We start from the raw sequence: 27098 nt of genomic DNA on the forward strand, positions 1-27098 counted from the left end.
GGATCTATTCCATGTGATCAGATCAACTAACTGTTTAGATCAATGGAACTCAGATGGGTATGTGATCTTTCACTTGCTAGTTGGTGCAATTTAGCACCATAAGAATCAAACTGTTGATAATGAAACCGTCGCGGCTGATCAGACCGCCATGGTTCCTCTCGTTACACCGACAACTTTGAGCCTTCAACACTTAAAAGTTCGTCTTCCTTTTGTCTTGCAAAGCGCCAAGATATCGCTGATATTTCTGAAACTATAATGTGGCAGCATAATGGCCTCAAGAAGCAAAGTTAACTATCATTGACTTGTGGGTCAAGCCATTTATTCTTGGATAGCGACCACATGGAGAACGAGACAAAAGGCTGTGTACAATTGAAAAATAATTCTCTGGATTTTGAATTTGTGGATCCAAACGCTTGAACTAACCATTAGAAAAATCGTATGATGAAAAGAAGACAAAAATTTGGATCGACACTTGTATGTTCCTGGATCGGGTTTGAGACATTTGATTCGAATTCAAATTGTATTTGATAGAGCATATAAGCATATTTAACGATCAACTTCATATATGAAGTGTGAATTTAAGATAATTGGGCTAAAATTGAATTCGGAATCCAAGCCAATCGTCTCACAGAACACATTCCATTAGTAACAACATCATCATACGCAGAATATCTTAGTCAATGTTCTGATGAATTTAAATAATATTAGATTTTCAATAGTTTTTTCTTGAGACTTTAAAGGTTTGACTATTTTAGCTATGATATTCTGTCAAAACCAAGGCGAAAAAGCGAGGACATACCAAATTTGTAAATTATATAATGACTGTAAACATAACAAGAAATTTGAAAAAAAAAAAAAAAAAAAAAAAGTAAGAGCATATTAGGTAATCCAAGCGAAAGAATTGATGTCCAGTATTATCAAACCATATCCTAGAATGTGTAATTAAGGCCTAAGCGACGCTAAACAAATTTCAATCATCGTAAAATCTAAAAACGAAGGCAACATTTCTGAAATCTGTAATAACATTAGGAAATGCTGATTGAAGTTTAACATCACTGAGTCAACAATTAATAATCATTGAAAATGGTATTGATCATACAAGATCAGTCGGTAGGTTAGTTGGAGCCCTTGCTGCTTCCTTTGCATTTCTTCATTTAATTGCAGGAATTATGCTTTCTTAATTATCTTGTTTCGTTTTTTGGTTCTAGATTCCAACTTAGCTGAAAGAGAATCTAGATAGTATCAAAAAAAGCCTAAATGACACACTAGATTATCAGGATTCACTGCTCATAACATCAGATTATGTGCAGTCTAAGTTAATTTTCTGTGGAGATCTTCAAAGGCTAATCTAGTCCTACCTCAGGTCTACAATTAACCTGAGGTTTTAATACTGAAAACAATTTCTTTTGTTTGAAAGGCTTTTACTTAAGGGTCGTCTGCATAAGCTTAGGAAGAGGGAACGCTTGGGAAAGGAATTAATTCAATGGTTGTAAAAGCCCAAGTGTGCATGAGCAATTTAAGCAAACAGAAAAGTAAGAGAGGAGGGCATGAAACCCAGCCCTCAATCGGCGATGCCTGCACAGAGAGAGAGAGAGAGTCGGCCATGGCCAGTGCTGCCATGGCCCCCCTGCAGCCTTCAAGCTCCGAGCATAAAGTCGGAGAAAGAGAGAGACCTCAGGGCAGCAGCCGGCTGCTGGCAAAGGTAGACCTCTGTAGCAGGAATTTTTTTCCCTTTCTCTCAGTCTCTCTCTTCAATAACAAAATCTAGACATTATACCATTGCTTAAATCCATCAGCCATTTTCTTCTTCTTTTCTTTAAGTTTTTTAAACTTTATAAAAAAAAAAAAAAAGACATGCCTGAGGCGTAGCTGCGCCTCACCCCTTAGCTTTGAGGCGTTTTCTTGTAAAAATGTCGTAAGGCGTGAATCGTATGGCTTTTACAACACTGGTCAAAACAGGCGTCCGGGGAGAGAGAGAGAGAGAGAGAGATGGAGAGACTTTCAACAGGCAAGAGCTACATCTTAAGATTCCTGTGGACAAACCAAAGAGCAGCATTTTCCTATACATGTACAACATGGAAACTCTGACATGGCTGCCTGCAGACTGAGAACAGAAAAAAAAAAAATGTACATGCCTTTACCAGTCTCCTGATACCGAACCATTGTCGGCCTGGGCTGGCTACATAGGCACTGGGACTCCTTCCTGAGAACGACGAATGTAGATGGCGATCATGAAGATGGCATCTCTGACGAGGACGATGAATCAGATGGCGTGCATGAGAAAGCCCTCTGTTCAATGCTACTCATGCTTAGCTCCATGCTCCGCTTGACCATGTCTTGCAGTAACCTCTTTGCAGTTTCTGCTGCTTTCTCTGCACCATCAACCCGGGCAGCAATGTCATACACAATAGTCTCGATCTCAGCCGATGACAATGGCTTCGGCTCACGGGTATCCCTTAACAGTTCGAGAAGGGCTCGTGCTCGGTGTTGGGCCTTTGCTGTCCCTTGCACTGTCAGCTGGAGGAGTCCAGGGATCGCACCTTCCTGTAGGATAAGCTCCCTATATTTCTCTCTGCAACTCTGGCACAGGGCAAGCAACGCGCCAACTGCATGCTCTGTGCTGACAAGCGATCCATCTTCAATGGTTTCCACCAATGCCAGTATCCCACCTTCTGATGATGCGATCGCAATTATTCCTTCTTCAGTATGTGACAAAGACTCCAACAGAGCAGTAGTTTTCTCTGCAAATTTGGAGTACTTCTTGCATTCCTTGAGCAAGCTGATGAGAGGGAAGACAGCCCCAGAGTCAAGAATGGGGATTTGATTCTCTGTGCACGTGGAGAGGTTGTAAAGGGCAGTGACGGCATCCACCTTGCCCTGAACAGTTCCAGAGTTGAGAATTCGGCCCAAAAGTGGAGCAGCCCCAGCAGCTGTGATAATTGGCTTATTGGCAGGAGAGGCTGAAAGTGTAAGAACTGCAGCTGTAGCCAACTCTCTCAGACCACCGTCTTCAAGTTTCAGAAGCTCAATAAGTGGGGGAACAGCTCCAGCTTTCACGATCTTGACCTTGTTCCTGAAAAGAAAAATGAGAGCAAAATAACAATCAATAAATCAAAGGATGGAAAAGAGAAATTCAATAACCATACTGTTTCTAAACGACAAGGCTTCAAAATGCCGTTCAAAAATCAATATTTACGATACTGATTTCAAAAAACTTGATGACGGAGAATCACATCAAGAATCCAAGCAACTGAACACTAAATTTAGCAAATTTCTGCACAAAATTCAGATAAGAGTGGCTCATCAAATTTCTTTTGTAGATAGATTGATAATTTGATACAGTTGAATTAGATGAATTCTTTTTCCTCCCATGCATGGAGAGAATAAAACATTATCACTGATATTTAGCAGATGGGAGAAGAAGTATGGATAAAAAAACCTAATTCCCAAACTACTACCCCAAGCAGGAAATTAACAATATTTACACAACCATACAGATGGAAGTGGAAGTCTACAGCTGGACTTCAAAGACAAACGTGTGCAAAGGCCCTCAAATTAAAAGGACACATTCACTATCTCTTATTTTGAACGTTGCACAACTGAAAAGCAACAAAAATGGACTGCATAATGCAGAACCAACCTCTGACATGATGTACCCATTCGTGAAACGCACACATCATAAGAACATGTAGAGGCATTAGACGAAAAATAAAAGGATAACTGGGACCTACAGTCCAAACGCTAACTAGTGCATAGAGCACCAATATCTGCATGGAGCAAAAAGATAAATTGCATGAATACATTAAAAATAAATAAAAAAAGGTGATCTAGATGCCCCAGCTAGGCAGTTCTAAGTGCTAGACATGCAGCTTAATCACAAGACTGTTGAAGACCAAGATAGAAGCGATTGAAGGTGACATGAAGGATCACAAGGTATCTAAGGTTGCACCAACTTAGAATAGGAACAGATAAAGAAAACCAGTAAACACAATTCTTTTACTTGGGATAAGGACTGATAAAGGGATGATGATGAACTGGGATGACTTGAATCTAACAGACTGCAAATTAAGATTTGTAAACATCTACAGCAAGGTAAAGATAAGATCAATTTTATCCTCACATAAGCCCTACCTTCAAGGGGATAGCAAGCTCCTTCTTTCATTTCAAAAAAGTTCCTGAACCAGAATAGTTCAGCTGGTAGAGCAGAGGCCTCAAATCCTCCTGCCACTGGTTCAATTCTACTTCCCGCCTATGTTAATTTATCAAATGTTTATGATTTTTTCACTAGATAATATATAGTCAACCTCTTAGATCAAGATTTTTTACTCCTGCCAAGTTCGCTAGGGAAGCAGTGGCAAATTAATATCTTCATTTGGCTTGTTCCACAAAAGATCAGCCACGGAATGCTCAAGTTACATGCTCAAGCTCCAAATGGAGTTCATGTGAATAAAATTCCATTCGGATGGTCCCGATGCATATAGAACACTTGTATGACCATGCTGCACAAAAGTATAGGGCAGGATGATCAGATATGTCACCAATAAAATGCCCCGTTCACCTGGTATGAGTTTGGACTTTGGACTTTAGAGTTTAGACGTTCAAGTTGAAAGAAGTGAAGAGCTTTAGTTACCAGATTTTTGTTATCGTACTGTGGCAGGAACGTGGAACAAACCAATTTATCAACCCAATAATAAGATGGTAAGCTACATCAGGATTGAGACATGACCGAGATCCTTATTATGGGCAGCACTAAGGTGCCTTAACACATGTAACAGCAGTAGCCAGTAAGAATAAATGTAAACGTCCCCCAACCACCAACCCCAACACCCCCACTCCCCCACCACCCCCCCCACCCAAAAAAAAAGGAGAGAGAGAGAACACTCCCACCAAACCCCAACACACACATGCATGTAGTGTAAGGTTAGACCCATCATCCTGAATTTAATGACAAAAAGGAAAATATTCAATCATAGAATACAAAAAAAATAAATCACGAGTTATTTAAGCCATATGCTAAAGGGAAAAGAAAAACCTAGAGACACAGAGAGAAACATACCTTCACAACAAGAAAAGTAAAAACAAACAAAAAAATTGTACAGAAACTCGGTCATGACATAATCAGAATGACCTGAAAATGCTATAAACACTCGGTAGCAAGGTAAAAAGCACAAGTGGAAACAAAAGGAAATAATCAAGTCCTCAAGTGATGTGACACACCAAAGAACATATTCACATCATCTAACACTGACAAGTGACAACAAACAGCAATCATGTCACTAAAAAGACAAATGCATAAACATGGAAACCTCAAGGAAATCATCTAATGGAACCTGAATGAGCCAAGCATCAGCAAAATCACAATTTCACAGCAGAGATACAGTCATAAATTCACACCTCTAAGAGAAAAAGATGACGTTATATTTTAGTCTAGTTATTGTACACTCTTCAGATGAGGAAAAGAAAACTCTCCATTATAAAGACAATGCTTTAGAAGCAGCGAAAAAGGCTTCTGGAATAATCTAGCTCAATAGTAGAATTCGAAGACATCTAAATATCAGATATAAAAACAAGAGAAGGCCAATAATGCCAACATAACGGCAAAAATACTGGAACTTCATCCAAGAGCACTTGGATGACTATTATATGCCTACCATAATTTTTTTTTTTAAAAAAAATTCGGATGATGAAAGCAGAAAAAGGAGATGATTTAAATGGATTCAGGAAAAAAGGCAAAAAGTTACATAGGAGTTCCTGCAACTGGTGCTATGGGCGACGAAAGTGTCGACCATAACGAGCAACACCAGAAGAAGTTGCAAACATACAATTCGACATGCAGCAGAGTAAAAGAACGGTGTTGTCGATGGTAAGAGTGCCGAAAAAATATCATTCTGAACACTTAAGCTTGTTATTATCCTAATCGTAGGACAGTAGGATAAGTGAACAGGATGAAGAACGAAGCACACTTCCACCGAAGAAATGTTGAGCAATTGCAGACATTTCAAAAAAGTGATGATAAGATGCTAATGGCTTCAGATAGGGAAGAAAACAGCGTTCCTCAATTTCCCGGAGAAAATAATTAAGGCAAACGAAATTAGGTCAACAAACGAGAGAGAACAGAGCCTTCAATCATTTCAGGCAAGCTGAAGAAAGCTACGGTTCTAACTCGCTATTATCCTGCTGATGACAAGCACAGTAACATAAAGAAGACTGGGCAGTTCCAGAAAAGATATAAGCATCCTGAACGACAGCTAACAGAAAGATAACCCGACTTCTCCTGACTACAGCCACTGCCGACGTAAACTCGAATACACGAATACTGGTCACTTCAAAAGTAGATATAAAAGGGCACCACCCTCAGATTCAGCAAGAGAAAAGGAGGAAGAAAGCAAGTGAGATGCAAAAATAACAATCAAAAGGACATCTCTGCTGTTTCAACACAAAAACAAGAAAATGATGACGATGATGATGGGGGGGACGGGGGAGTCCCAATCATAGGTCTGCCCACAAAGAGAAAACCAAAAGGGGAAGGGGATGAGCCCTTACCGCTCGTTGCGAACGGCCAGATTGAGAAGGGCGAGCAACGAGGCCTCCTTGGCGTCGATCTCCGACGAATTGAGCATGGAGATGAGCGGGGGGATGACGCCGGCGGCCGCGAAGCTAGATCTGGTTCTGACGGAGGACCTGGCAAGCTTCCGTATGTCCCTGGCCGCCTGAATCCGCTGCTCCAGCCCTCCGTTGAAGAGGTTCCGGGCGGCGTCCTGAATCAGGGCCTGCTTCTTGAGGCTCCACGATTCGGCGTCGTCCTCCTCCTCGTCCGGGCGGATAGGAAGAAGATGTCCCATCTCTCTTCCGTCTTCCCTCGTCCCTCCCAAACCCCTTCCTTCCCTTCCCTTCTCCCTCTCACTTCTTCTATCTCTCTCTCTCGGCCTGCTCTCTCCCACGCTTCCTCCATCACTTTATACGTCCCAGTGTCCCACCCTCCTTCTTGCAAGAAATTTCCCATAACACTCCCTTTTTACTCTAATTGACTCGGAAGAGCCCCTAACTCAAGGAAATCGTTAAATGCATCAGGAGAAATTAATTGTTAAGACTCCTCGTTATCTGGGAACCTCTGCCGACAAAAAGCTTTTCGAACTATTCCCTACTTATTTTACTATTATAATATATGGGAGTAAATTTAAAGATTGTCAAAAAATAATCCATGATATTTTCAGAAACGAATATTTTTCAAGAACATTGTGAGGTTTTCGGCTTTATATAAGTTTAATGGACGCCTGGCCACAAAAATAAGAGGCTATCAGAAGCTGCTGCTTTTATATGCAAGAATTGCCAAAGATCCAAAATCTCGGCCAACATTATATCTGAATATAATTTAATTTTTCCAACCATAAAAGACGATTATAAGAGAACTATTTGAAGCAATTTGTGAGATCAACTTTATTTATAATTTAAAATATAACTATTAACTTGTATTTCAGATTTCCAAATAAACATAATTTTGCATAAACGATAATTTTCATATTTATTTAAGCATTATATTCTTTGAACTATATATATCCGTGCGACTATGATATTTCAGGTTAAAGAGTACTTGTCGGCAGGGCTTCGTTAGCAGAGCGTTTATAAGGTGTCAGTGCAGCCGGATTACATTCCAAATCCGGATCCGAAGAAATACGAAGATCCAAATAGCTACCAGCACCCGGAAAAATATCACTCCAAACACAATTTCAATTTTCATGCCAAACGTAACCCCCCTTAATACTAATGAATAGGATCAAATCGGGTGAAAAATAAATTTTCCGCCGGACCTGGTTCAGATTTTATATCCAAAATCTATCGATGCTTTTAGCTCACCAATATCACTCAAAACCAAGTCCATGTTTCTAAAAGCCGCAACAAGTCGAGCTAACTCAGACCCAAGTCACTCGTGTAAGTTTGATTCGAGTTCGACTAGTTTACTCCAATGTGAGCTAAAACTCGAGTTATAAATGACTCGAGTTCGAGTTACACAAGCTGGATTGAGTTCAATCTAGTAGAGCTTGAGGCTACCTCAAAAAGCTCGACTCGTGCTCGAGCCAATCAATATGCGATCAAGCCGAGCTAGAGCTCGGCTTGCACATTTTCCATCCCTAGGGCTCATGTTGGATAGGAACCTACCAGATATGGGTTCAACTTGTTGCAAAAGGGTGTGGGACATGGAGACCCAGATCCAACTACAAAGAAACATGAGGTCTGCTAAAGAAACTGCTGAAAACAACCAGTTTCAATTAATACAATACCAAGCTCGATACTTTGATATGGACCCAAATATTAGCTCCTGGAGAAAATTGTGATGTTAATTGGACCCGGATCCAGGAAAGTCGATGTCCATATCTGAAAAGCATTCATGATGAACGCAGTTGGATCTGTTCATATTGCATTATTGTCCTTGGTGACGTAGTCTCCCACTTCAACAAAGTGTAACATTATTGAAAAAATAAATAAAAAAGCAAACAGCAAAGAGCAGCTGCCGACAAGAATGGAAGATAGTTTAGAGTTGGTGAGTCAAGAAAACGTGAAAAAGGAAAGAAACTATTCGTATATAAAAATCGTCTTGCTTTCAAAAGCGACTGAGGGAAAAGAAAATTCACTAAATTCCAATTTTTAACGTTATAAACCATACCCATAAAAAGCTATAGTCGGAGGAATTTTCCTCCAAAGCAAAGCCAAAAAGGTAGCGTAGGAATTAAAAATATATTTGTCCAAAACGATTCTCATCCGGTAGATAAATTCGATTCGAGTAAGTTCTTTTAAATATCAATTGTTCCTTAAATTTTTATATTCCAAATATTCTTATCCAAAGCCAAAAGGCTTTTGCTAGGCGTGAGAAAAGGATAAAGAATTTGGATTTTTATCGAAAGCCTGCTACTTACATGAACTGTGAACATACATTTAGATGTGTGATCAGCTCATAAATCTTGCTAAAGAGTTGAACTCATTTATGATCAAGTTTGGACTCATTTATGATCACCAAGTATGTACGCAATCAATGAATAGTTTCACAAGTTATTTATGAGTCCAGACGAGGCTGACTTGGTTCTTTTTGGCTCCTTTTCCATCTACAATACTAAGATTGCCAACTAGAACTAACTTTGGATCCTTATTATAACTAGCAAGTATAAATGCAAACCCAGCAAGGAGCCCACTAGTTGAGTCCAGTGCTGAATTTAGATGGCATTCTCAGTAGTGTATCTAACATGACATCCAACTGAATTTGACCCACTTTCATGAACATGACAAAAGCATCTACATGCACTTAATTTTGGTAGTCTATTAAATGAAGTTGCTGATGAATGTGGACCATGCGTGTAAGCCACCGCATGTGCGTGAGGTCCCACGTCTACCATCACTAAGATTTCATTGAGGGATGTAGTTCAGATTTCATCACAAAATTGTTCAAACTACACAGACGGTGTTCAAAGGGATGGGGAAGATTGCTGGGGAAGGGAAAGTTTACAAAATGGGGAAAGGAAAGGGGACGGCGTTCTCTTTTGTATCTACTCTGCAAATGGAATGAAATTTGGTAACTGCCATGGTCACAAGCATATGGCGTGTTGGAAACACCTATGCTCAAAGGTTAAACAGATATAAGACAAAGAACTTTAGATTTGATGTTAATGTGCAAACAAAAATGAAGTTATATGGTAGGAAAACTGAATGATATGCACCAAGCTTTATTGTTTCACATGTGATCTGGACTAAAAGTGTCAATTTCATCGTTAAGAATAGTTTTGATTGTTAATATCATCATCTGGGTAAAACTTTTTTAGACGAAGTTGTAAATTTCTAAACTGTCAAATATTGATGTAGTGCGAGCATTTTCATTCATTACGCCCTCAATTTTCCATAGTATACATCAAAATTATGCGATTGAGAATTTGTGCTTTATTGAAATCACTATCAAACTGCCTTAGAAGCTTTCAAGGCCGCAGAACATTTAATCATGCATTTAATGCATAACTTTATCAAAACGTCTCAGTTTAAAAGAAACTACCACGACGAGAAATGAAACTTTGGGATTAACCAACGTACACTACACGCGGTTCACCTATGAAAAGATGGACCGCCCAACACGGGAAGGCTTTTCCTCTTGACTTTGCAAAATCACCTTTGGCTCATACGAATTAGTGAAAACATCACCATCTTTGGCTCATACGAATTAGTGAAAACATCACCACCTTCGCCATCGTTGATGAGAATCACTCCTTTTACAAAATGTTAAAATATACAATATAATAAATTTATGCAAAAACTTAGACACATGTGTGGCACAGAGAGAGAGAGAGAGAGAGCAACCAAAAGTTACCATCATAAAGCAATGTAGGTGAATTTCAAAATTCCAAGGAGAGTAACTGGACAATAACAGCATCTGAAAATCATGGAAATAAATTCATGGAATTTTCAAATTAGTGCATTAGCATTATGACCTGCGGAAAAACAACGATGTTGAATGGAAATACCTGTTGTTATCTTCTAAATAGAGAGGTCCACAACCGGCACTCGCCAAATACAGTTCACCTCGTTAAAAAAGGGCCACTGGAGACGTCAAGGTTTCTTTAGGGAGAGAGAAAGCGAGATGGAAAGTTTGGGTAATGATAGCCCGAAAAAGTGAAAATTGTAGAACTCTTAGGAGGCTTCGGAGATAATATCAGTATTTGAGAATCTTGGAATATGTCCATGATATTTCAAGATTAGTGCACTGGGTTTCCTGTTTATATTCAAATCAATCATTTCGAGTCCAGCACTTCAACAAACTCTCCCGAAGTTTGCACGTTTACAAGATTGTAGATACCTCTGGTATCTGCTAAATAGTAATTTTTGACACGAATATTGCTCCAAGACATCTATAATTCTTCAGTAGCATGCCTGATGAGAATAGCATGTTGTGGAAGACTCTACATTGCAAAAAGGATCCAACCTGTTCCCATGCCAAAACTCAATTCATCAGCTAGAAATCAATTGGAAGAACGAAGGACCTGCAAATGGCCATGAAAATTCCTTCATAAGAATGATATGACTCTTCCATGCACTCCTCAGGTCAGCAAGTAATCCACAGAGGTGGACAGAAGACAGCTGCTGCGTTGTGACCCATAATGCCCATATGGAGAAAAAGATGACAAGCACCATAGAGCTCTAGTGTCTGTGAGAATGTTTTCTGCTGCTAAAATGACTATTCCCCTTCTCTCTACTTCGTCTGTGGATAATTCTCAAAATTACAGTAATAACACCAATGGAAGCCATTGCATAGCAAGCTTGATATGGTGCCAATTGAAGAGCAGAAAAATAACAGCAGTAACCAGCAAGAAAGTAAAAAAAGCTCAACCCAACTTCTCTCCCATGCATGCCAGGTAATGGGAACAAAGGAATGTTATGCTCTGGCTTCCAACCACAAAGACCATGGAGCATGACTCCAACTGAAAGTGCTGAATCAATGAACCATGGGAAGCTTTGGCCCATCCCAATTCTCTGAAAGACAACAGCTAACATTATTCAAGTTTACCAAAAAATAATCACCAGAAGTTACTATTTCTAGAACCAATTCATCAGCCCTACATAGCTGAGCTCCAAAAGAGAAAAAGTGAACAAAAGCATTTGAGGGTCATAAAGGGCTCAAATCATGTCGACACAATATTAAAATGGATGATGTGTTTCTGATCGACAAGAAAGCTCTTGTCGTATGCATGTGCTAACTGAAAAAGACGGTATGGCACAATGTATCATCACATAGTCTGACCCCCAAAAAAAAAAAAAAAATGCAAGGCCCATCCTTCCAAGAGAACAAACTTTGCAATGATATTCAAATGCTTGGATGACTTTTAAGTAAAAATGGGGCATCGACAAATATCAAAAGGCATCTAATGTTTATTCCAATCCCCGTAGTCAGATCCAGTAGACTAGGATCCAGTTGCGCATTTTAGACTTATTTGATGGATATCCAGATTGATTGGCATGTATCCATGTACAATGGAGACCAGAGTATATAGTATTATTTTCATGAGAATCCGTCCAATGTGTCAATAATTTCAGACTTTCAGTTCACTGATTTAAAAATAACCCATCCACATGAATGTGATAATAGAAAACTTAACAAATCTTAGTGGAAATACATTTGAATGATATCATAATGGACATCCATTTCAAATTCTGTCTCAAAAAATGACAACATTTTCACAAAATATCAAGCTCATAAAGACTAAAAACATATTGAACTAGTTTATCGAATTATCATTCATGATGAATACCCCACAGACAACTGAATTCACCATGTCATCACTCATCACATATCAAAATACCAAGGAATCAACACATACCTGAGTCCATGCAACAAGTGATGGGACAAACATAAGTGCTGCAAACAAATGCAACATAAGCAAGCCCTGTCGGTAGTGAAAAATATCCAATTGTGTATCACCATAGCTCTTTGCAGAATTTGGGCTGGTAGAATGGTTATCATCCATTGGAAGAAGCTGATCAAATGCATTGCTAGATTTAGATCGGCTGGATATACCACTTCTGACCTTTGCATTTAGCCACTTCTCCTTCTTCTGTGCATGGCTGCGAAAGCAAGCCGCCAAAAAACTGTTACAAAAACCGTAGCCACCTCTTAGGAGAAGAAGCCACAAACGCATGACTCTGCAAATTTCATGAAATTGAAGGTCTAGTGCTTTCCTGAGGTCATCAAGTATTACAGTGTCACATTATCGTTTTAAGTCCTGAACTAGCTATGTGTTCAACTTTACATGAAAAAAAAGCTTTCTACATTCTAAGAAAGCTTTAGTGGATGTATTAGCACTGCTGCACTGATAAATGTGGCTGATATAAGTAATATGGCAGGTAACACAGCCTTTCTTCCAGTCAAAATAAATTGTTACATTCAAAAAATAAGGCTCGAAGACCTAAAATAAAAAATTTAAACATTCCAGTTGCCAAAAATTCAACGCACCACAAGGTCGTTCAGAGGTGCTTGGCTCATAAATTTTCTTCTCATGTCAATCCCATCCAGAACTATATGGAAGACAAATTCTATAAACTGGATATATGGAGACATTTCAAGGGAAAAGGTCAAAGTGGGCTATTAAAGGAATACCTGCAGAGGGCCATATGACAATTTGAAGCATGAGAAAGAAGCAGCACAATCAGCCCAAGGGCAGGATGAACAAAGCAGACCAGTGGAACTGTAACCAGTGCTACAACAGCAGTTGGGTTTCTTTGTATCATGCAAACCACCTATTGAAAAGTTAGAAATAAGAGAAAGACGGGTCACATATACCATAACCAGCAAAGTTACCTTCCTGAAAACTGCACAAGTAAATGTAATTGCAGATGGATGCCCAGGAATTATCTGCTTTAGTGAATATGGAACCAGTGGCATAGACTTACTTTTAACTAGTATAGTGTAAAAGCAGATTTTCCCATTAGAGAATAGCATTTTTTTGTAAAAGACTATTGAAGTCTTATCTGTAACTATTACAACTTTAAATCAAATTGAAGCGTTTGGCAACACTACTTTCAACACAGATACTATAACAAACCATTTTTATCCCTTCAGATCTACAGAAATTTTTTATAAAGGAGTGAGTATTATCTTTTTAACAAAACTGCAAAGACAGCTAAATGTATTTCAAGACAATTGAGTGTCAAACAATTTACAGAAAACATAGAAGACATGGCCATCAACTTACATGCACATGTTCATTTGTGTGCTCAAACACTCATGGTCCATGTCATTTTAGTGGATGTGATGAAAGTAGATACCAGTGTATATCAAACAGAGAGTTACTCCCTGATGAGTAATGATCTAGGCAAGATTAACAATTAATAAGTGTTCTAAGATAACTCATAGCTGATGAAAATCCTAATAGCCATGCCAATGAAGGACTTTCACCTTAATTGAAGAAATGAAGGAAAATAATTTGGTGAATTTGAGTCGAAGGATGAAGCTAGCATTTCTTTCCCATGACTGCCACCTACAAATACGACAAAGCATAAGATCATGCCACCCCACAACAGCAATTTACAAAAATTTCAGGAATTTTAAGAACATGCCACCACAAACACAGATATAAGCTCAACATCGAGCAAATATTATAGCAGACCCAGAGGCAATAAACAATCAGCAAGTTACCCACCGTTGACAAATAAAAACATGTGTGACAGCAGCAGCATAAAAGATTAATTTGGACACCAATACTAAAATGATAATTGTCCCGTTTGCAAGGAGGTAGCAAACTACAGAAACAATAACAAAGTTGGCAAATGGAGGAGACATCTGAGATGAAATGGCTGAAAGCAATCCAAACACCAATATTGGTACAAGAGCCAAGACAGTGAACATCTTTGGCATTCTCATATTGTATTCAATAGCTGAGAGTAGTGACGGCAATGGAAGATCAAGTTCCCAAGCACGTGCTTGTTGCATCATGGCAAAAAACAAAACAACTGTGCAGAAACCGAACACCTGCAGAATAACACAATCTAAGGTTAGAAATCCAAGAGTCAGCATCTGTATCAATTATTGTGCAATTGGTGATTACAATGAGGAGTCAGACCTGGGAACCATGCTGAAGTAAGAATCTACTCGCAGAGACTGTGGGAGATACAGAAGCACTGATTTTATAAGAACAATGTGGATCTACCTGCACATATCATGTACATTTAGTATAAGAACCATACAAAGAAAAGAAAACATCAAACAGGGAAGTAAAGAAATCAATATCACTAGAAGATGAAGACAATACCATCAGCAAGATAGTGGTCTTATCAGATCCTGCATCTGATCCCCACATTGCAGGTGATGAATCTACCATAACAGTGTCAAGATACAAGTTTGGAATAATATGCAAACCAGATGTGGAGTCCCAAGCAAGTGCTACCGGTGGAAAGCAACGCAGTTTGCAGAGGCCTGAAATAAAGATCAAAGCTCTTGGTAAACAACTCATATCATCAGTAACATAAGCATGGTCAACTGTTCAATAATATTAAAGTTCTAAAGAGATATGCTTAAGGAATAAAATACAGACACTAATGCTACAAGCCAAAGTTGAGAAACCTCAACATATCAAGGACCAGCCTCCATGAAAGCATCCAAATTGCTATCAATTAACAGCATTAAATATCTGCAGCATTTTCACTGAATTTAGAAGATGACTCCAAGCTACCTGTGTGGCTAATTTAGACCAGATCAGCCACAGGACATAGAAAATGACTCAAATATAATTCAATGCCTTCTGTAATAACAACAGCTTTTTTCAGCCACATGCAAGTAAACTCAGGATGTGTGACTATAGCATTGCATTCAAACAACAGACAAACACAAAGCCACCTTTTCAACACTAGTAACAAAGTCCCCAAGGTATTTAACAGAAAAAAGCTCCCCACTTATATAAGTCAAAAAGTTCCACAACTCTAGTTTCAACTCGACGACTCACATACTCGCCTGCTGTAAAGTTGTAAAAATGGAGAATCAAGTGATTTGCACTGCAAAGTATGAAAAGTAGCAGTTATGAATTATGATATCAAACATCTCTCTAAAGTTCTTTCCTTACATACTGAAGCAGTGGGATAAGGCCACAACATAACGGGAAGAAACAAAACAGCAACACAGCAACCTTTAATTTGGTAATAATATCCAGTTCTGAGCATGCCAAAAAATGTACGTCACTCACCACTGTGTTCAGCATCTCCAGCCTGCTCAATTGGAAGCCCAGAATCCTTTATTCCACAACCTGTTGTCTTCACTGACAAAGTAACAGGCAGAAGGCCAATACTGATTGAGAATGACAAGTTCAATATAAGGGGATGATTCTCTGCCAGCAAGATCTCCTGCATGAGACAAATTGATGATAGTCCAAGATCAGAACAATTTTCTATAATAAAAAGAGAAAATAATGAGACAACCAATATACAGGCTGAGAAAATGAAACAAGGAAGCATATCAAGCTATCTGAAACACCAACCTCTGGAATATAGGGAGAAAGAATAAGAGAGCTTGGAGAGAAAATTTTCTCTCCTTCTTTTGGACTGAAGAACTGCCCAACTGCCATGGAAGCTGCAGGAGGAGGCCTGCCTGATATAGTCTGACATGAAACCATCACAAAAAATCACAAATCTATCATCATACATGAACAATCAAATCCAAGCTAGAAAGCACACATATGTTAAAATGGAGACTATCTCACAACACACTGATACTAATGAAAATCTAAGGAATGGAATATAAAGCACCAAAACTATGTGAATTGAAAAGTCCACAACCTAGTTATGGTAAAGCTGAATCAAATGGCCTTACAAAGGGGTGGCCACCATTGCCACAAAACAAATATCGTTTTTGGGTATAAAATAGCAAGTTTTTTTCTTGGGTATAACACCACAAAGTTGTTTTTCTAGGGAAAATCTCCACAAGTTTTAAAGAAGCTAAAAAATTAAAAATAAAATCTGAAAATAAAAATCTGGCAATTAAAGAATGTAAAAAACGTGAAATAAACACAAAAAAACGAAAAAATGAAAAGAAAACGTGAAAAATGTAAAAAAAAAAACACAAACGAAAGGGACTTTTTTTTTTAATGTGAATAAAACGTGTTTTTTTTCTTTTTTGATATTCTTTAAAAAAAACGTGTTTCTCGGGAAAATCTCAGCGAGGTTTTTCTCATGTATTTTTTGGAAAATTGTTCTTCTTGGTTAAGTCTCGAGAAAAACTCAACAGATTTAAAAAATTAAAAATAATAAAAAACACAAAAAAATCTTTAAAATTTTAAAAAAAGTATTAAAATCTCAGGAAAAATTGTGAGATTTTCATTTTAGGCAAGATTTTCAAAATCTCACAATTTTTTCCCCATTTTTTTGTTTTTTGATTATCTCGTAAATATCAAATAATTTTTTAAAATATCGCAATATCTGTGACACTGGATCATACCTTCCATATCCACATCCACACCCATGTGTCCTAGAATACACCTCGTATTGTACCGCAATATAAGATAGGGCAATGTATCACAGCAACCTCTCAGACCAAGCATGTGTGACAACCAAACCATTTTATTTACTTCAATGTATTCATCCAGCTAAATGACAAGGCAAAAGAAAAGTGATTACACACAAAAGAAAGAGATTGCACAGCTCAATAAGGCACATCTACGTCACTGCACCTCTAGGCCAAACTGTATGGTGGAGGGGAAAAAAATGGCCCCTACCTTATCACAGATGACGTCAGTAAGAACTACTGTAGTTCCCTCCCAGTTGGCCTTTTGTATAAGTTACACACATTACTTAAACCCCTAGTTTCAGGGATGTACTTTGTTGGGTTACAATACTTGCAACATTGCAATATCAGATAATTTTCTATGTTCTAGCAACTTGCAGAGAAAAGCAGCATTGAGAGTCTCAAATGGAGAATAAGAAACAATCCACTGACCAACTTTACATTACTCAAAAGAAGCAGCCTCAATATGGCATCAGACAACAAAACTTGCCAAATATCAAGGGCACAAATAAACTTTTGGTTGAGAAAAGGGAGAGAAAATAAAACAAAAAGAAAAACACAATACAATATCCAGAAGAAGCATCATGTAGCAATACAGCAGATGATGACAAAAGCAGTGGCCAGAAGTGCCTCGTTAGCATCAGCTTATTAGTTTGATTAGGTCAAAATTCTGCAAATATTTAAAGGGAATTCCTAGATATATATCAGATAGGACTGGGACACCTTTGGATGCATGAGTCGATGGAAATTTTGGCAAAGGCATAAGTGCTCATGAGAAAATCATTGAAACATGCACACACACATGCAGGTGCAGATACATGCCACATGTCTAGCCATATCCATGTGACACATCTCCAGCACCATCCTGAATTGAGTGCTTCCACATAATCCATACGAAGATTATTGTTGCATTGAACACCTTCAAGATATTGACCACACGAAATAATGATGGTAACAACAAATAACCACATAATAGGAAAATTTGTGTACTCCAAAACCAAAAATCACCATTATATGGAGCAAGAAAATAAAACTCAAAATATTAAAACTATAAAGGTAGAAAGATGTAGCACCGGACGAGGAGCAACTGAAATTGTGATGAACCGGAAACCATCCAAATCTTCTCGGCCTAATTGCAGGACAGCTGATGGAGGAGCTTGCTCTGTTTGACTTCCAGGCTCAATCTAGGGAAAAAAGGGGGAAAAAAAAGCACAGCTCAGAATAACAACACCAGAAAAATAACACATAACCAGGGTTCTTATCCAAACTCTTAGTGGCATTGGCATTCAGCTACTATGCTCCCAGATGATGATGACAATAATGACAAATATTTCACAAATTATTCATCCATCAAAAAGGCGATCGTCACTCCGATAAAACTGCTCTTTATCTATTAGACAGCTAGAAGAATTGTCTGGAAAAGAATATCTACATCGCATATTGAAATGATAACAAAAATGTTGTAGACATGGAAAATCATTAGAGCCACATGTAATACCTGCCTTGGTGCAGGTCCAGCTGGAATGTGAACCATTTTTGATGTCACCTCAACAATCCTTTTGCCTGAAGAGATATTTCCATGTAAATAATCTCTGCTTTTTGCAGGCCAAAGATGAATTCTAACCCCAGAGCATGGAGCAAGATTTGTGACAAATACAAAATGATCTTTGCCGTTTGAAGCCTGGAGAAATGGAGGAAAAAGGAGCTGAAGTTTCTGACCATTGGGAAAATTCATGAACCACTGAGCTGGAAATTTCTACATTATCATACTATTAAACACCATAAGGCAGTATAGAACAATGACTATTAAAAACATGCATAAAAAAGCTGAATTTTCAAAGAAAAACAAATAGCAAGAAAAACTTTATTTAAGCGAACTCACCAATTCCTTGATGTCAAGCCACCTTCTTCTACCATCCATGGCCAAGACAGTAACAGTTGGTGACTGGATATATAGATCTCTCTCAAGGCTATCAGCTGCCCAATTAACAGACTCGGGGCAAGAAGAGTACATCTGGCCACCAGCTGATGAACATAAATGCAGAAAATGAACAGAACAATAAAAAAAGGCAAAGCAAAATATAAGAGGAGCAAGTGCAGATCAAATTTACCATGTTAACGAAGCAACTGGAAGACCACAAGGCACAAGTTTTTCAGTTTATCCTATTGGTAATTTGTCAATGTTCAGATTTGCAAGGATCTAAGTGACCATAAAGCAAGTTAAAAGTCCTAGTAAGAAGCAAACTGAATGCAATATTTTTAACTTTTCCTTTGCTTGAATATTTTTTTCCAATTGAAATTTGAGAACGTACTAGCTTGAACATAAAAATATATTAGTAACAAGATTCAAAATACATAACTACAAATTTCTGATATATCCCACTGGCAATTTCTTCACGTTCAGGCTCGCAAGGATGTAAGTGGTAACCAATATTATTAAACTCTACTCTAAGATTAAGAAGCAAATTGAACTCAAATGTTTTTTTTCTGCCTCAATAGTTTTTTCCGTTGAAGTTTTAAGACTGGCTATATTCAATTCCAAATATATGTCTGACAAGGTCCAATACATGTGTGAAGGTGTGTTCGATTGCCATATAAGAAATTTCTGTCCACAACATCAAATAATAGAAGAACGATAAATACCAACAAGGATTTTGTCAGTTTGAACATTAGCCTTATCAGTACGCGAAGGGGCTGGTATCTGCTTCACCCAGTTAAAGCTTTGAGGTATTCCACTTTGAAGCATTCTGGTGAACACAGCAAGCCTTTTGCGAGCATTCACAAATGGTTGACCAGTTTCAGAATCAACAATACTCAGAAGTGCATGTGACACCTGTAATTTTCAGAAGCATTTTAGTATGTTTCAATCAAAGAATTTTAGATCACAAATGTTATGGTAAGAAGAATTTTGAGCAGCTGATACCTGTACTACAAGTTGATTACACCATAAAATGGATTGGTGTTCCATTGATAGCCATACATTCTTCATGCCCGTGGTGCCAATCATAAAGCCATTACTTGCTGGTACTATACCATCTAAAGATGCCAATTTTGAGCGGACCTGGAAAATAAAATGCTTCCAAAACTAGGTCATGTAGCTGATGCAAGGGGGATCATTGGCTAGATTATGAAGCTGCCATCCCTTTAAACCAAGGCAAGCGCATGGGGCACTATGCGGTGGTAGTCTAATAGAATCATGATCCTACAGTATTGATATTCCAGGAGTTTAAAGGTGAAAATTCAACAGCACAGGCCCTGTCCTTTTCCTCCCTAAAAAGTAAGAACATGACAGTTGACAAGTTCTCATCCCGACGCTAAATTTGAGGTATGGTTGCAAATATCATTCTTGGGTTTTTAACTTTTTATCGACAAGGTTCTTCTTAGGTAATATGCAGAAAGTTTGTTTCCTCAGAAAATCTTAAAAATTCAAAAGTTGAAAAAATATATTTTAAAAATTATGAAATTATAAGTTTTCTACAAATTTTCCAACAAAAACATTGATAAAAATTCAAACTAAAATGACAAAAAAAGTTTTAGAATATGTCAAAACCATCAAAAAATTTTCCAAAAATATAAGAGTATTATTTTCAGTCATTCACGTTGAAGATATTTTCAAAATATCGCAATAAATTAATTTTTCATTTAATATTTTGGAAATATTATTGTAGTATTTTGGCAATTCTGCTAATATTTGTGACAATGGTTTGAGAGATAACTCTGTATTTCCAGAAAAACTGAGGACAAGTTCGCAGAAAAGCTTTGTCAGCTCTCATTAACACAACCAATTCCATCAACTTTGTGCCACAAACCATTAGCAAGTATTTTTTTTTTTTATTATTATTTTGTTATTGTTTTCATTGTTCTTGTAGTATGTAGTGCACTAGTACTAGTATTTGTTGAATAGACCATACCTGGTAATCACGAATGCCACCAAAAATGGATATGACAATAACATTTGAAAGCACTGGATCAGAAACCCAATGACCTGAAGGTGCCCTTTGAACCTCATAGCCTTTTCTCCAATCACTATTTACTTGTGAAAAGAATCGTCCTAATGATGGTTGCAGGGCCAGTGGTGGAGACCTGCAGTAGTGTTGCATGTTCCCATTAGTAGAATGGAGAGGGGGAGCATATAGCATCTTGGGAAGCAACCACAGATATGAGAATTAAGGATGTCACGTACTGATGTGGACTAGAAAGAGTAAGAATAGTTTCCACAGCTGATTTTCTTAAATGAGGATGGACAATAGCAGCTCTAGCAACAAATCCACCCATTGAATGCCCAACTAAAATGACACTTCTAGGCAACCTTCCAGCAGTTTCACCAGTGTCTTTCAACCGAGCATTTTGAGACTCCACATAGTGATCCAAAATCTGTCATCATATCAAGGATAATTCTTAACATTACTTGTTGCACACAAAGTTGAAAACCACTTTGCTGGTGTTCATGAATATGAAGAAAAACAAGCCAAATGCAAACCATTACAAGAACTTAGCTTCTTATACTCCTTTAATGTTTTTAAGAAAATAACAGGTCTAGGTATGAACGTGCTTTTTCTGGCACAAATCAAGACAAGGTACACTAACACATAGATACTTTCTCACCTCAGAATGGCAAAGCTCAAGGAATATGTCTCACATTCTTATTCAGATACCAGATGCCATTTAGATACAAGTTAGCATGAGAAGGCTGCATACCAGTGAATAGCAATTCTCGAACATCAAAGTGCAAACTCATAAAGAGGACAGAAAACAGAAGATTTTAATATCCACCACAAAAAACAAAAGTAACTGCTAAAGAATGTTATACATAATGGCTTCGACAAAACATAAATAGGAACATAAAGAAAATAAGGCCATGTTGACTTCAAATAAGGCCATGTTGTCTTCAAATAAGACCATGTTGACTTCCAAAAGAAACAGGATTAAGTAAAAAACAGAAGCCATGCTTGTTGTGTACAAGTACTTAGCCGATTATCGAGAACTAATAGAAAGGTGTAAAGCTGGAATATAACAAAACAATTTTTCTCAAGATGCAAATCCACAAGACTTTACCAGTATACTTTTTCCCATGAAAGGTGGAGGATGATGCAACTTTATGCAGATAACAGATAATCTAAGTCACATGGGTACAGATACGGTTTGGGTACAGAGATATGTATGTGAACATAGGCAAAATAACACAAAAAAATCAAAATAAAAGCAACATTTAAATAAACAAGTGATATAAAATTATAAATAAAAACTGTACATGTTTATGAATAATAAATCTAAAAACATGATGAAACCAAGTTGGAAACAATTAAATCAAGTAAAAATTTTGCAATTTCGATCAGCTACAAATATCATTGTCAGATTTTATCGGCAAGGTTTTTATCGGGTATTTTTCGGCAAAGTTGTTTTTCTCAAGAAAGTTTCAAAGTTTTTTTTTTTAAATAAAACATCAAAATGTTAGGTAAAAATATAAGAAATGAAAAACTAATAAGTATTGTATTGCATTAGGAGGTCAACTTAAATACTTAAAACAAATGGAAATAAAACAATGAAGCAAAAGTAGAAACAAAAATAAAAGTGAAAAAACCACGTTAAAATCAAGATAAATAGATTTTTAATGATTTTTTCAAAATACTGCAATATCTTCCCTTTTTTTGTTTTCTTCATTGTTTTTGTTAATATCACGATATTTGTGGCTATGCTAAAAAGAACTCGTGTGTACAAGTACCCACTTTAGGTACAGGCAATGTTGTAGGCATTGTAGGTATTGTACGATACAGGGCTGTATGTACCGTTGCTTTTTAAATTTACGATATGACACACCACTTGTAGTGTATCGCAAACAGGTAGTGTATCGTATGTGTATCGCATGTATCGTGTGATACACAACCTATATCGTACGATATAGTGCGATACACCCCACATCGCACAATACATGTCTATTTTGAAAAATGTGGCGTTAAACCCATCCTTTTTCAAACTAATTTTTAAAACTTGCCTCCCTCTTCATTTCTGAACATATCTAATGGTTGAAGGAGGGGGAGATTAGGGCAATTTTCAGGAATAATCAGTTTCACCATGAAATTGTCGTTTTGAAGGCAGATTTATGCATGGATGATTGATTCTTGCTTAGATAAAGAGGGTTTACATCTTCTACGAAAAATGAAAATGAGAATGATATGACAAAGATTATGAATGAAGTTGTTTTCATTTGTTATTTGCATTGACATTGAACAATTTTGTCTTGTGATGTGATGTATAGTATATGTAAAACTTGGTTTTTGATGTGTTATGGATCTTATGACTTACTTATGAGTTATTTTGTAGATCTTATAAATTATGTTTCCTCATGTCTTAGATCATGTTGTGTTATTACGTGATATTATGACCCCTTATTAATGTTTGTGAAGTAACTTCATACCCTATAATAAGCCTGCCATTATGCATAACATGTTTTTTCATTAAAATAACATATTTTTTATTTTTATTGATTTATCCGATTTTTCTCTATTTTTTCTAGTTTTTTTTTAATTAAAAAAATAAATTTACGATATGCATACAATACTTTACGATACAACGTATCTATTGGCGAGACCGATACGGCTTACGATACGTTTTTTACAACATTGGTACAGGTACGTGGACTTTACTAAAGTACTCATGTGACTAAGCAGATAATGCCTTGACGACATGTCTAAATTTAGTAGGCAAGCCTATGCATGGGACAAGAAAAAATGTTGTCAATAAGATATCTAACAATGTTAGTGGTGTCAAACTGTCAATGACTTTCAAAAATGGCATATTGACAATAATCACAAGTGTATGCATTGCATCAGGAGTAAAAGCAATGCCATACTCAATTATACAACTAATTTAAATATTATACATAAGGAACCTTCCTATTTTTGCCGAAGTGCACATACCCTGTGAATAGCATAAACAACATACTCTGTGTGCTCTTCAAGTATCCGTCCATCCATTGCAGAGTGTTCTCCTTCAAGATCAACAGCAAACCAGTCAAGCATGTGTGAGTATTGATTAGGTGGTGTAAAAGTGGTATCTTCATCCCCTCCTCCAACATCAGGTGTAAAAAGAGCTTCTTGATAAAAGGTAGCCTCGAGGGGACCTCCCTGATAGGCCCTATCAGATTCTGCTGCCATAGATCGCACCTATGCAAATGAAATGACCAAAAAAATAATGACGAAGAAATAATAGAAATTGCATTCAGAAGTGAACCAAAATGTTGTGCTAATTGACTAAAAAATCAAGGAACTGGTCCTTTGTATCCTTTTGGACTTTTGCTTGTTCAGTCCTCCACAATATTGAATTATGGGGTATTCAGGGTTTAAATTGAGATTTCTCCAGCATATACAGTAAAAGTTATATTGTTTCACACACATAATAAACGCTATTATATGAATAATATAGCATTGCTTCAGGCAAAAGATGCGAATGCATGTACTTACACTTCAAACACAGTGCACATATGACATAACCCAAACAGTAAGGACACACCACCTCTAAATTCGATCAGCAATGCAGCCAGGTATGGTTAAGTGGGAGCCTGGCAAACCAGTTTATGGCAGCGTTATGTGACAACTTCTAGAGTGCACATATAGCATAGATCACCATATATGGTCACATGCAGACAAGATTACATCTGCATACAATCATTCTCATTGTCATCAAACCTTAGCCCATCAATATACGATAAGCTCCAAAAAAGTTGTAGCCCATCGGACCCATCCATTTATCATAATATGTGTCAGCCTTTGATCGGCTGAAAACCCAGCATAAATTCAGTCCATCATAAGAATTAAATTTTATTTTACAGATTCTTACATTCCCATTCTATAAACCATAAAAATCCTTGGCCCTGTGGATTATCTCCTCTCCTAGTATAATAAGCAAAGTGCTGATAGGGCTTTTTGCATCTTGACAAAATCAACTCCATGAGTGTTGCTAAATTTAAAAGGTGACCTATGCATCGTTACATTAATTTAATAGATTGTGTTAGTCAAACACTTTTAAAAGCCATATATTTCTAAGTACAAAAGCTTCACAATGGTATCCTTCCAAATCAAGCTTATGGTAATAAAATTTTTAAATATAATGGCAACAACATCTCAGTGGCAGGGCTAATTAAAATGGTGTCCGTACAATATTACAAACAGTCACCCATTCTTGCGAACATAAGCTAAGACACCTTAAAAAGTAAATGAACTAGTCAAACCCGTAATATAAATCAAAATAACAACAAAAACAACTGAAACAAACAAAAAGGATAAATTAAATAGACATGCCTGTTTGTAGCTTCCACCATTGCCTGGAATGAAGAGCACAGGAACACCACTGAGCTTCATGAGATGCTCGTTGAAGTCAATCTTTTTCCAACCTTCATGATATAGGAACAGCCCGTATTTATTGGATGACACGTTTGCAGGCGTTCTGACAGGGATGTACGTTGGGTACATGTACGTCATGACACAACCATTTGGAACAGGTCTTAACAACCCATACAAGGCAGCAAGAAGGGAGAAAATGGTAACAAGGGCCAGCACTGCCAACTTGCATTTTCCTTTCAGACCCAGCATCGTGAAACCAATCTTCAGTCTCAAGCAAAAACCATTTAGGATTTACTTAACCATAATATTTCCATTCTGTTGAAGAAATCCGATTAACTTAAATTTGCAATCCAAAATGCTTAAATAGAAAGGACGGGGCCATCAGCCGATCGGTTCAAATCAGAAAGTGCAGAAAATGCCCTACTAGCACCAACACCCAGAGCATCTTCAGGCAAATGCGAAACCCATATCACAAATATCTTCTTAGCGTCCCTGCACAGCAAGAATAAATCACTTATTTCCCACATCCTCGATCAAGGCAAACAGCTATTATTTAAATCAATAGATGACAAACGCATAGTTTTCACGTAGATCTAATTGCACAAGAGTAACAAATCTTCACATTATGTCAATTCCAAAGAAGCGGTTAGCTGCCTACAAAGGCCTCAGAGGTACACTAACTTCGTCCATTCAATAAAGGAAGAAGTAAAATCCAATGCCGGTCCCCAAAATACAACTGCAACAGTAATCTGAACAGGAGAAACTCGCGAGAACGATCTTCAGATTTCTCATTCGAAGCCTAATGTGCACAACAGCGAATCAGAACAAGCACACATAAATCTCATTCAATCTCAAACTTGTTATCCAAAAAAACAATCACCAAGGAAACACCAGTTCCGCAAGAGAAATGCCAAAAGAAGCGGGAAAACCACGAAAGCAAGACCAAAGTCATACAGACACGATCCCTTCTTGCAAATTTTCAAACCAACCGAAAGAAAAATCCACAAACAACAACGAGGAAAAGCCCTAGACCAACCTTACCGCGTCAACGAAACCAAACGAGACCCGATCCCGCCAAATCCGAGACAGAGAAGCCCGCAAAGTACTTGTATTTCTCGACTCGATCCAGTTCCCTCCGCACGAAATTCCCGTCTCCAAACCAGATCCAAGAACTTTCGAAAACGATCGCAGAGCAAGATCGACGGGAACGGCACAGAGTGTGGATGAGTTCAAATAAGACCAGAGGCGAACAATGGAACAAGACAGATTGCGAAACAGAGCATTTTCCCTCTTTTTCTTACTTCCTTTTTTTTTTGCCCACATCGCACGGCTCGTGATTACGGGATTAACCGGCTGTAGCCGGTTACAGCATGGCTGAAAACGGATCTGAAATATTCGGACGGCCTATCAGGATCCAACCATTACATGGGGTTCAAGTCCATGGGGTATGATTTATGAAATCGGATTCCATTTGGAATTGGCAGACTAGGTCTGAACCAATCAGTTGATTTGGATATGTTTGAAAACGAAATCAAGTTGCCAAAGAAATACATTCAAAAATCATGTAATTGGATTCGAAATTAGCACACATATCTTAAATTTAGACCCAACTCTACTTAATTTATGGATTCAAATCTGATATCTGACTACATTGCTTTAGAAAAGTCAGATTTGGGGGAAAAAAAACTTACCATCCAATCAAGAAGTTCGATCGGATACATATGTATTTAAATAAATATATG

General features: G+C 37.6%; 2 protein-coding genes across 4 annotated transcripts; both read right to left on the reverse strand.

Moving 5' to 3' along the window:
- Positions 1–1996: 1996 nt before the first annotated feature.
- Positions 1997–6926, reverse strand: LOC116250714 (U-box domain-containing protein 3). Its single transcript, XM_031624563.2, has 2 exons — positions 6544–6926; positions 1997–3073 (listed from the first exon to the last, which is right to left on the reverse strand). The coding sequence occupies exons 1-2, from the start codon at positions 6840–6842 to the stop codon at positions 2230–2232; spliced, it is 1143 nt and encodes a 380-aa protein (XP_031480423.1). The 5' UTR covers positions 6843–6926; the 3' UTR covers positions 1997–2229.
- A 3752-nt stretch (positions 6927–10678) lies between these two features.
- On the reverse strand, positions 10679–26625 carry LOC116250491 (GPI inositol-deacylase A). 3 transcript variants are annotated; one of them, XM_031624133.2, is made up of 19 exons: positions 26398–26625; positions 25315–25848; positions 23935–24180; positions 21201–21391; positions 20929–21100; positions 19941–20078; positions 19661–19850; positions 18900–19042; positions 18516–18698; positions 18091–18201; positions 15996–16115; positions 15705–15861; positions 14778–14941; positions 14589–14675; positions 14169–14497; positions 13925–14006; positions 13127–13266; positions 12351–12594; positions 10679–11505 (listed from the first exon to the last, which is right to left on the reverse strand). In XM_031624133.2, exons 2-19 carry the CDS (start codon positions 25603–25605, stop codon positions 11173–11175), a joined length of 3321 nt encoding a protein of 1106 aa, XP_031479993.1. In that variant the 5' UTR covers positions 25606–25848; positions 26398–26625; the 3' UTR covers positions 10679–11172. The 3 variants fall into 3 exon arrangements, with proteins under 3 accessions (XP_031479993.1, XP_031479991.1, XP_031479992.1); XM_031624131.2 differs by having other exon boundaries at positions 12351–12618; XM_031624132.2 differs by having other exon boundaries at positions 12351–12618; positions 26393–26625.
- Between the last annotated feature and the right edge of the window lie 473 nt (positions 26626–27098).

This window comes from Nymphaea colorata, chromosome 3 (genome assembly GCF_008831285.2).
Source record: "Nymphaea colorata isolate Beijing-Zhang1983 chromosome 3, ASM883128v2, whole genome shotgun sequence".
Classification (NCBI taxonomy): Eukaryota; Viridiplantae; Streptophyta; class Magnoliopsida; order Nymphaeales; family Nymphaeaceae; genus Nymphaea; species Nymphaea colorata.